The sequence below is a fragment of the Cucurbita maxima genome, unplaced genomic scaffold (genome assembly GCF_002738345.1).
Source record: "Cucurbita maxima cultivar Rimu unplaced genomic scaffold, Cmax_1.0 Cma_Scf00001, whole genome shotgun sequence".
Taxonomy (NCBI): domain Eukaryota; kingdom Viridiplantae; phylum Streptophyta; class Magnoliopsida; order Cucurbitales; family Cucurbitaceae; genus Cucurbita; species Cucurbita maxima.
In genome coordinates this window covers 8,622,319-8,633,150 of record NW_019272017.1, presented here as the reverse complement: position 1 = coordinate 8,633,150, position 10,832 = coordinate 8,622,319, and the positions used below count along the sequence as shown (strand labels likewise).

Genomic DNA, 10,832 nt, shown 5'->3' with positions numbered 1-10,832 from the left:
TAAGACCCGGGCGAGGGCTGAGCTAATGATAATAACAATTCTCTTCTGGATAAACTGTATTTATACCGTTCTCTTTATTCTACCTCCGATCTTTTTCCTTGTTTTTCATTTTTACGCTCTCTTATGATCGATCAACCAACCGCAGTTTCCTTCTTCAATTTCTCCTTCTGGAGCCGCCTTCATCAGCGTCGATTCTCTCGCTGTCCTCCGATCGATTTAACTGTGAGTTTTTGTCTCTGTTTTGAGTATTCTGATATGTGGATGGACTTTGGTTCAGTCGTTTTCTGGATGACTCTGTTTTAAGACCCTCTGGTTGTCGACGAACACGTAGGAAGGAGAAAACGGAATTCGATTCAGCTCTTTTTGTTCTTCTTGTTGTTTTCTGTGCGTGTGTGTTTTTAATTGTTACATCCAGATGGGGTTTGTACTTTATTTGGCCCGACGTTATTACTTTGCTCAGTTGAGATGAGTTTTCTTTCATCTTTTTTCCATAGTTGCGACTTCAATTTAGAATACGTACAAAATTCATTTCCTTCTACTCATTCTTCTTTCCAAGTCATTTCGTGGTTTCTCGCCAGCCAAACGGAGTTGGAAACGTTCGATACGGTAGTCGAATTCTGAATTTTTGTCTTCTTTTTTCGTTTTTCTGTTTAGGAAATGATTTTTTGTTTATATATATGCGACTTCTTCATTTCCTTGTATTATCTGTTCGTTTGGGCTGGGAAATGTGTTTGATCAAATTGTAGTTCAGTGGGTTGTAAGTTTATCTCATCCTTTTAAAACCATCTCTGGTTTTAGTTCCATTTTCGGATTGTTCTTGATGTGATTGTATTCTTTTACACTGAGATCTAGAAATGTGGATGCTGACTGGTGCCTATCTCAGCATTCTCGTTGTTTTTTTTGCTCTTTGCGAATACGGACAGACGGTCACACTCCGCACTCTCAAAGCTTTAACTTCACGGTTCGTGATTTCGCAGTTTACAGGTGTTATAGATAAACCTTCGTTTTGATTTATGTTGAATGTTCTTTATTAACGATCATCAACATTTATCTATTTGGTCTTTTCGTTCAAATAAACTTTATTGGTGGGTCGGACAGATTTACTGTGCGTATAGCTGGAAAAAGTAGTTGGCAGAATTTAATTGGATTCGAAATTTCCGATTGGAAGCTTGTCTGTTCTCCCTTTTCTCCCTATTCCAGAAGAGTAAAGTATGCATGCATTATTATCTGCCAGCGAGAAAGTTTTCAATTGCCATATATCTACACATTTTTTTTTTAATAAGACTGCCTTGGAAATGAGTGACAGAGTGACAAAGAAATGTAAGCACGAAGTGACTTCGAATGAATAATTGAAATCATCAATAGCTATGTGCCACTGTTGGGGTAATGAATGACTCCAGCCTGCGGCTTGCCTGTATTAGGGATTCATTCGTTGTTGCTGTCTGGGTGGCTAAGCTTCTCCCTGACGATCCTGATCTATTTTGAAAGAAACTGTACTACGCGTTGCATTGCAGGAGTACTATATGCCGAGTGGCTACGATAGGATTGTATTGTCCAACACAACTGCTTAGAACTAGAAAGAACTTCCTGCCATGTATTGCTGTTTGTGAAACATCACTGCCTTTTAGAAAATTCGTTTTTCAATTGTTTCGTTTTATCTATGTATGTATACATATATCTCTTGTTACATATCCATGAATCATCTCGTTTCTGATAATAATTAGCTAGAATCATTCTTCTATGTCCTGCTGTTTGTGGTTGATTTGGTTCGTTGCAACTCCACTCTGGATGTTGTAATTGTTTGTTAGATATCGATTCTAGTTTTCTAGCACATATAGTTCGTGCCTACTTGATTTTCTACTTGGGTGCTCAGAGTTTCTGATCCAACATAAAGTTCGTGAATTTTTGTTGCCCTTTTGTAGGTTTGAGGGTACTTGCACTTCACTTGCAGATCAAGTTTTTGTCTTCTGGTTCTTCCGTATGATTGGCTACTACGAGGAAAAATAGTCGAAACTCATGGCATCAAGATCACCCACAAACTTTTTGGGCCTGGCTTCTGGAGACTTACTGGATGTTCCTCGTATGCCTAGGTCCTTGCCACGGGTAATGACTGTTCCTGGAATTATTTCTGAATTGGATGATTATGGGAGTAATGACGGGGATTCGGAGTCTTCATCTGTATGCTGTGAGCGGAAAATCATAGTTATGAATATGTTGCCCTTGCAAGCTAAAAAAGATGGTCAATCTGGCAAATGGTGCTTCAGTTTAGACGAGGATTCAATTTTATTGCAGCTAAAGGATGGGTTTTCACCTGAGATGGAGGTTATATACATAGGTTCCCTCAAGGTTGAAATCGACGCCAACGAACAGGAAGAGGTTGCTCAGAAGTTGTTCGACAATTTTAACTGTGTGCCTACATTTCTTCCTTATGATCTACAGAAGAAATTTTATCTTGGATTCTGTAAACAGCAGCTATGGCCCTTATTCCATTACATGCTACCCATGTGCCCAGAGCACGGTGATCGCTTTGATCGGCAGCTTTGGCAAGCCTATGTTTCTGCAAATAAACTATTTGCTGACAAGGTGATGGAAATCATCAATTCTGAGGAAGATTCTGTTTGGGTTCATGATTATCATTTGATGCTTCTTCCAACGTTCCTGAGGAAGCGTTACAATCGAGTTAAACTCGGATTTTTTCTGCATAGCCCGTTTCCGTCTTCAGAAATCTATCGAACTTTACCAGTTCGGGATGAGATTCTCCGTGGCCTATTAAACTGTGATTTAGTTGGTTTTCATACGTTTGATTATGCTCGCCACTTCCTCTCCTGCTGCAGCAGAATGTTGGGCTTGGACTATGAATCGAAGCGGGGACATATTGGACTAGATTATTATGGCCGCACGGTATATATCAAAATTCTGCCTGTAGGCATTCACATGGGTCGGCTGGAATCGGTGATGAATCTTCCATCTACATTTGCTAAAGTCAGAGAAATTCGAGATCAATTCATGGGGAAGAAATTAATACTTGGTATTGATGACATGGACATTTTCAAGGGTATAAGCCTGAAGCTTCTCGCTGTGGAACAGCTCTTACGGCAACGTCCTGAGTTGCGGGGAAAAATAATCCTAGTTCAAATAGTGAACCCTGCAAGGGGTTCAGGGAAAGACGTTTATGAAGCTCAGAAGGAAACCTACGCGGCTGCTGAAAGGATCAATGAAGCTTACGGTTCAAATAACTACAAACCAGTAATTCTGATTGACCGCCCTGTTCCACGTTTTGAGAAGACTGCTTATTATGCTTTAGCAGAATGCTGCATAGTGAGTGCTGTAAGGGATGGTATGAATTTGGTTCCATACAAGTATATTGTCTGTAGGCAAGGAACTCCTCTTATGGATGAGGCTATGGGCTTACAAATTGGTTCCCCTCGGACGAGTATGCTTGTAGTGTCTGAGTTTATTGGTTGCTCACCTTCTTTAAGTGGAGCCATCAGGGTTAACCCTTGGGACATTGATGCTGTTGCCGATGCCTTGGAACTAGCCATGACCTTGCAGGAGTCCGAGAAGCAGCTGCGGCATGAGAAACATTATCGATATGTCAGTACCCACGATATAGGGTATTGGTCTCGTAGTTTTATGCAAGATTTAGTCAGAGCATGTCAAGATCACTATAGTAAACGGTGCTGGGGAATTGGTTTGGGTCTGCGTTTTAGAGTTGTTTCCCTTTCTCCTGAGTTTAGGAAGTTAACAATTGATCACATTGTCTCAGCTTATAAAAGAACTCATAGAAGGGCGATATTTTTGGATTACGATGGCACTATCATTCCACAAAGCTCTATAATTAAGATACCGAGCCCTGAAATTATCTCTGTCTTGACTACGCTTTGCAATGATCCCTGTAATACCGTGTTCATTGTTAGTGGGAGGGGGAGAAGTTCTTTAGGTGAGTGGTTTGCCTCTTGCGAGTTGTTGGGGATTGCAGCAGAACATGGGCACTTCATAAGGTATTTGATCAAAATGTTCGATTAATGTTTAGCTTCTTGTATTGCAAGTTTCTTGGGGTCGAATTTTCAAGCTTCTTACCTTTTGCAGGTGGGGTGGAACTTCAGAATGGGAAACCAGTCCGTTGTCTTCTGATCTGGACTGGATTAAAATTGTAGAGCCAGTGATGAGATTATACATGGAAGCAACAGATGGGTCGAGCATAGAACCCAAAGAGAGTGCTTTAGTCTGGCATCACCAAGATGCCGATTCGGACTTCGGATCCTGTCAAGCTAAGGAGTTGCTGAACCATCTAGAAAATGTACTTGCCAATGAACCAGCCGTCGTTAAAAGGGGCCAACATATTGTTGAAGTGAAGCCACAGGTTTTTTTTTTTTATTTTAACCTTATCTATCTTATCAAATTAGCATACATCCTGTGGAATATCTTATTGAGCTGTTTGTTACTCGCAGGGAGTAAGCAAAGGGCTGGTCGCAGAAAAGGTTCTGTCGAGGATGGTGGATAGTGGAAGACCACCTGATTTTGTAATGTGCATTGGAGATGACAGATCAGATGAAGATATGTTCGAGAGCATATTAAGCACCGTGTCCAGTCCCTCACTGCCTTCCGCTCCAGAAATTTTTGCCTGCACTGTTGGACGAAAGCCAAGCAAGGCAAAATTTTACCTCGATGATACTTCCGATGTCGTAAGATTGCTGCAATGCCTCGCTTCTTCGTCATGTCCAAGATCTCGGCAACTACCACAGATGCGTGTTTGTTTTGAGAGTGTTTTTTGAATAGGAAAAACATTTACCATCAAAGTGCTTGCTTGCTTCTTCTTACACAGGATTTGGTGGAAGCCATACGAGTTGATGATGGAGGTAGTGGATGATCATTCTCTCATGTTCACCACAAGAATGCCTGCTTCTTTCAAAGGACCCTCTATGAGACTTCCATTTGGAGATCTGGTCATCATGGTCCGAGAACTTGATTCACGGTGTAAGGCCTCGCCGATGCAGTTTTCTGCCTCTTAGAAATCAGCCAGCACTTGAGAACCTTTATCAACTTGAAGAGCGACATTGGTGTTTTCTTCAATATCCTCAACAACTAGAGTTCCCTTCTGTATATAATAACAACAGCATCATTTATTAACTTCTAACGCCCCCGATGTCGATAGTGGCGCGTTTTATACAGTAGGGGGGGTGGGGGGAGGAGGAGGAGGGGTAGCATTAACTCTTGTATAGGAGGAACTCTTTCTTGGCCGCATTGCAGAAAATGCTTGATTTTGATGCTCATTTTTTGGTGGTGTTGTGATTCTTTAGTTGTCTTAGTAGTAGTAATCTACTGCTTCTTATGGTTGAAAGCTTTATGAGTTGTATTTATTGCGTGCATAATGATACATTGCAGCTTGCTTTTGTGTGCATAATTTGTTTGGAGCTATTAGAACAGGATCTACTTTTTGTGAATATGAGCTTGAAGTAATAATAAGAATATTTCCCGTCGATTGTCTTTTACCATCTATAAGGAGATAGTTCTTTAATGCGTCGGTTAGATTAGCCTAATGTTTTAGGTAATTTAAATACTATCTCTCCTATGTAATAAAAAAAATTTATTAATCTTTTTTTATTTATTTGGGATAACACAAATTTTTCATGGGAATATATCAAATTTGATATATATTTTGTTTCTTTAATAATATTGTGGAAAAGGTATGAGACATACACAAGAACTTATCTAACGCATTCAACATAAAAGCGATACCTAAACTACGTCTTAGTTATGCTAGAAGTTGGTCGTTGTATTCGGGTCGACCAAGTGCATGATATACACATACAGACAAGGCTTTTGTTAGATTTGTCCACTCAGGATCGGCTCTGATCCAGTTAACCCACCACTCTCGTTACCAAAAACTCAAAAAAGAAATAGAAGGGAAAAATATTCTCCATGTGTTTTCAATTCATTTATATATATATATATTATTATTATTTTTTTAAATTTTTAAATTTTTATTTATTAAATTTTTATTTTTATTTTGATGTTCTAAGTTTTGATCACAACTTTGAAGAGCTTGGCGCATTCATCAAAAGTGGGAAGGAGGAGCCCGACACAAGCTTGAACGTATCTTCAGATCCAAACTCTCTCTACTTCCCGTTCCAGATCTCTCCAAAACCCGTTTGGATCTCGGATTTCTTCGTCACAATATTCTAATCGCTGCATAATCTCCACATCTCTGCTTAATTACGCCTTGCTTCTTGTATTCATTCCGATCTTGGATACCTTTTTTGGAGGTTCGATTTGAACTCAATCATGAATCCTTTCTACTCAGGGACGCGTCTCAGGTTAGCTTCCAAGCGCAGTGTACCCATTTTCGCAGATTACTTTTCTTCTGTTACAATTCTTATTTGTTCCAGCTGTTGTTTTTTGCACAATTTTCCGCTTTCTTATGGGTTTCAGAATGGAGTTCTTGCGTAATTAGGCAATTCGTGACCAAGGAGTTTGAGTTTTTGTGTATTGACTTGGAATCTTGCTGCTGAAGCTGCTATTTCTTATGTTAGGAATTGATAACTAGTGTCATTCTTCTTGGGTTTAATTTGTGGCCTCAGTCAATAAGTTTGAGATGGGCCAGGTTTAGGGTGAATACTAAGTCAGTTATTCGAATACATGGGTAGTTATGCGTAAGCAATGAAGCGTGTTCTTTGAATTATCACTCCCACAGTGGTTATGTACCTTGCAATTCTTCGGTCTATTACTTCTCGACGTCCATCATTTAATGGATATCTGTTACCATCACAATGAATTGCCACACTTCTGCAGCTCTTTCGATTGTCTTTCTCCCAGTTTGCAGTAAAAATATTTATTACATTGGGCGCAGATTATAAAATCCACGCACAATTAGCAACGATAATTCTTTCATATAAAAAAGCAACGAGGCTTTCTTCTGATCCAAGTCTTGGGAAGGGATGAATAGTTTTATGTATTTGATCTGGCTTGATGCGTGAAATTTGTGAGAATTTTTGTGGATTAGCTGCCTTTTAAGCTTCTAGTCTAGCAATAAATTCTGAAATATCTGTCAAATAAAAGAAACTTTTGTGCGTCTTAATGTTTTGCACCCTAAGATTTTAACTGTGCTCTTACTGTTCACTATGCAGATAGTGATACTTTGATTTCTTAATTATAAATCTTTCTTTTTTCTTCCGGTTTCTTCATATCCTTAATTGAGCTTCACCTACTGGCCTGTAATTAGTAGATGAAGCAGAGTTTGGTTTCTTATATAAACAAAAAAAATTAGCAATGAAGTAAATTGTTGAGATATCTGATGCATTGCTATCTTTTGTAATCATCTTTACTCAAAGACTATCTTTATCATATGATCATAACTTGATGCTTTAATACAGGGACATGATTCGGGCCATTCGTGCTTGCAAAACTGCAGCTGAGGAGCGTGCAGTAATTCGAAAAGAGTGTGCTGCTATTCGAGCTTCCATCGACGAGAATGATCATGACTATAGGCATCGAAACCTTGCGAAGCTCATGTTCATTCATATGCTTGGTTATCCCACGCATTTTGGTCAAATGGAATGCTTGAAGTTGATTGCATCTGCTGGTTTTCCAGAAAAGAGAATTGGGTATCTTGGTCTCATGTTACTTCTAGATGAAAGACAAGAAGTGCTGATGTTGGTCACAAACTCATTAAAACAGTATCCATTTTTCATCATTTTCACATTATTAACCTTAAATCTCGATTATTTTTCTTGGAAGTTCATTTTTCAGAAAACTATTTTAGGTATATTATCTGTATAGTCATTTAAGAAGCCAGATTTTAAGCTTTTGTATTTACCTTAATTGCTCTCAGAGATCTCAACCATTCAAACCAGTATATCGTAGGACTTGCTCTTTGTGCTTTAGGAAATATTTGTTCAGCTGAAATGGCTCGTGATCTTGCACCAGAAGTTGAAAGATTGTTACAGTTTCGAGATCCAAACATCAGGAAGAAGGTGAGTGTTGCAAGTTGTAATCTGCAATGTTTTAATTAAAAATTATTTCTGATTTACAAGTATGGTGAATGGTATAAAGCTCCACTTTCACTGTTCGAGGATAAATGTTATTTTGTTCTAGTAATTCATGTTTGGTGACTTTTTTCTTATTTATTAGAATAATTTCTTTTAGAAAAACATGTCTTCCATATTTATGAAATAGACTTGGTTTGGTTGTAATATTTTGAACTTGTTATATGATTTTCTTCTATTAATGCCACTGCTTCTGTTGTCATTCATAAAGTTAACTAAGCAAAATGTTCTTTTTAATTATTAGTTTTATATTTTTGGGGTTTTCTCAAATACCAGAAATGTTCTATTGTTGCTGTTGATCTGTTCTATTCTTATAACTTGAGAGTACCCGATGGTGAGTGCAGGCAGCATTGTGTTCAATTAGGATTATAAGGAAAGTACCAGACCTTGCAGAAAATTTTGTTAACCCTGCCGCCTCCTTACTGAAAGAAAAGCACCATGGGGTTATGATAACAGGAGTTCAACTGTGTACAGAGCTTTGCAAACACAGCTCAGAAGCCCTTGAATATTTTCGTAAGGTATTTTACCGTGCCTTTGTTAGTTCACATGCATGATTTGTTCATGTCCTGATCTTGATGATTGACTGTGCCTAAACTGCTGATATATTTTGTTCTTGCTGGATGACATCTAAAAATATAAATATTTTTCATTCTTTGGTATTTTACCATTATGTGTACTCCTTTACAATGTTGGACGTCGTGTTGAATTGTTTATCGTGGTTCATTTCACTCTCTCATTTATGCTACATTAACTGCAGCCAACAAATTCTAATCTCTCTTCTGAACTTTTTAGTTAATCAGCTCACATTTTTATTGATTTTATCAGTAAATAAAAGGCCAACTTGTTGATTATTGCTATATGGGTTAAAGGAGTTGCAGTACTCAATGAATTCTAACACTGAATTTAGTATACTGTTTCTTGTGTTCTATTTTTAAATTTAAGCACTGTTTCATATTATTATTTTCAAATGTAAGCTGCAGCTCATGTTCTCCGTGACTCTCGCAGTAGTTTAATTTATATAAAGAGTTTACGAATGCAGTAATTTTAAAGATGAGTTTTTTTGGTATGCTACAATGATTCATATTACATTGAAATGATGGAGCTATGGTCTTGGACTTTGTTTTTAAACGAAGAATTGTATTTTACTTCCATATAGAAGTCAACAGAGGCCATGGTCAAGACACTGAAGGATTTGGTTAATAGTCCATATGCCCCTGAGTATGATATTGCCGGAATAACGGACCCATTTCTTCACATCCGGATGCTTAGATTTTTGCGTGTCTTGGGTCAGGGAGATGCAGATGCTAGTGACTGCATGAATGATATACTTGCACAGGTAAATTTTAGCCAGTTACAATGGCAGCCTATATATTACTATCACATTTTTTTCAAGCATTTTGCAGGTTATTTTACTGTAGAAAATAGACATCTCAGATGTACTCTTTCTGGCCTACTGCCTATTTTCATTTCTTATTCCAAGTGTTCCTTGTATTTTGGGAGGAAGCATCCGGCAAAGTTTCTTTATTTATACTCTTCATAGAATTAGACAGCATCTTATCAAACTTAGTTTGATTTTATTGCATTTTTTTTTCCTTATCGTGTGGAAGAAAAACTTTGCCTTCTTACTTTGTAGCTTTATAATTTAATATTGCCATAAAATTGCAATGGTGAGTCCAATCTTGTTTCTTTGCTAAAATATATTTCACCAAGATTTTGTTTATTTTGCCCATATCATAGCTGGTCTACTTTATTCTAGTTCGTACTGGTATCTGCCCAACACTGATTTGTTGTGACTTTCACTTGATAGTTTTTCTCCTTTCTGTTTCCTATTTTAATTTGACGTGTTTCTTCTTAGGTGGCAACAAAAACTGAATCAAACAAAAATTCAGGGAATGCTATACTATATGAATGCGTTGAAACTATTATGAGTATAGAAGATAGTGGTGGCTTGCGTGTACTTGCAATCAATATCTTGGGAAGATTCTTGTCTAATCGTGATAACAATATCAGGTTCTTTTGATAAATCTTAGTATTCTATTTCATTAAGTTATTTCCACGAGAATTCTATTGCATATAGTGTATGAAATCGGGGAAATAATTATTTGGTTCCTTCTGCATACAATATAGTGTAAGAACCTTTTATTGAGTTGGCGAAAAGCTTATAGAAAGTATGAACTCCTGTGGGGCTTATAATAAAGTGCACCATTTCGAGTTAATAACAAAGGGGTGAATTTACAAAAAGACATTGCAATGGAGCACCAAAGAGAAGCACTGAATCTAGATTTTTCAATCATTTCCTTTCATTTTTGTATTTTTTGCTTTCTTTATTACTAAAGATTCTGTAATCTCTTCTACCAATTCTCCACACATTGATTAACCAGGTTATCCTAAGCAATCTTTATCTGCTTCCTCCTATTGAGGTCCACATTAACAGCATAAAACTTTTCATAACTTGTATATGAAAAAACCGCTGCAAGTTTTGGGCTTTTAAACTAACACATCAGCTGCTATGTATCATGTATTTGGTTGTTTCTTCATCTAGTAATACAAATATTTATTAAGGACCTCTAGTTGTCCATTAACTGCCAGTCTATCCCACCAGGATTGGTAGATTTGATAATTTTATACACAGCACTCATGAAGCAGTAGACCTAGCAGCAAATTCTTCTCTTCAGTGAGAGAACTTGAGAAAGTATATTGGAAAAATAACGATGTAGCAGCCGATCCTTTGCCTTGGCAGTTAAGAAAGAATAATTTTAAATTTTGAGGGGGGGGGGGGGGGGGGGG

General features: G+C 37.7%; 2 protein-coding genes across 5 annotated transcripts in view; both read left to right on the top strand.

Annotated features, from left to right (window-relative positions):
- Positions 1 to 5,401, top strand: LOC111477111 (probable alpha,alpha-trehalose-phosphate synthase [UDP-forming] 9). 3 transcript variants are annotated; one of them, XM_023121113.1, is made up of 4 exons: positions 1 to 222; positions 1,923 to 4,001; positions 4,090 to 4,363; positions 4,452 to 4,775. In XM_023121113.1, exons 2-4 carry the CDS (start codon positions 2,017 to 2,019, stop codon positions 4,773 to 4,775), a joined length of 2,583 nt encoding a protein of 860 aa, XP_022976881.1. In that variant the 5' UTR covers positions 1 to 222; positions 1,923 to 2,016. The 3 variants fall into 3 exon arrangements, with proteins under 3 accessions (XP_022976881.1, XP_022976889.1, XP_022976890.1); XM_023121121.1 differs by lacking the exon at positions 1 to 222 and adding an exon at positions 884 to 984; XM_023121122.1 differs by lacking the exon at positions 1 to 222 and having other exon boundaries at positions 2,017 to 4,001; positions 4,452 to 5,401.
- Positions 5,402 to 6,011: 610 nt separating this feature from the next.
- The window catches only part of LOC111478327 (AP-1 complex subunit gamma-2-like), a 14,977-nt gene continuing 10,156 nt past the window's right edge, over positions 6,012 to 10,832 (top strand). Inside the window, exons 1-6 of one of the 2 annotated variants that reach the window (XM_023122534.1) lie at positions 6,012 to 6,317; positions 7,374 to 7,676; positions 7,832 to 7,973; positions 8,390 to 8,563; positions 9,202 to 9,381; positions 9,901 to 10,055. In XM_023122534.1, the coding sequence (XP_022978302.1) occupies positions 6,286 to 6,317; positions 7,374 to 7,676; positions 7,832 to 7,973; positions 8,390 to 8,563; positions 9,202 to 9,381; positions 9,901 to 10,055 (986 nt within the window). In that variant the 5' untranslated portion in view covers positions 6,012 to 6,285. The remainder of the gene's footprint in view (positions 6,318 to 7,373; positions 7,677 to 7,831; positions 7,974 to 8,389; positions 8,564 to 9,201; positions 9,382 to 9,900; positions 10,056 to 10,832) is intronic. The other variant, XM_023122543.1, reaches the window with a different exon arrangement.

Excerpts from the sequence above, each read along its gene's own strand:
- LOC111477111 (XM_023121122.1), top strand. The coding sequence starts at position 2,017 with ATGGCATCAAGATCACCCACAAACTTTTTGGGCCTGGCTTCTGGAGAC. Across the intron at positions 4,002-4,089 it reads GAACATGGGCACTTCATAAG|GTGGGGTGGAACTTCAGAAT; the intron begins GTATTTGATCAA and ends TACCTTTTGCAG. Across the intron at positions 4,364-4,451 it reads TTGTTGAAGTGAAGCCACAG|GGAGTAAGCAAAGGGCTGGT; the intron begins GTTTTTTTTTTT and ends TGTTACTCGCAG.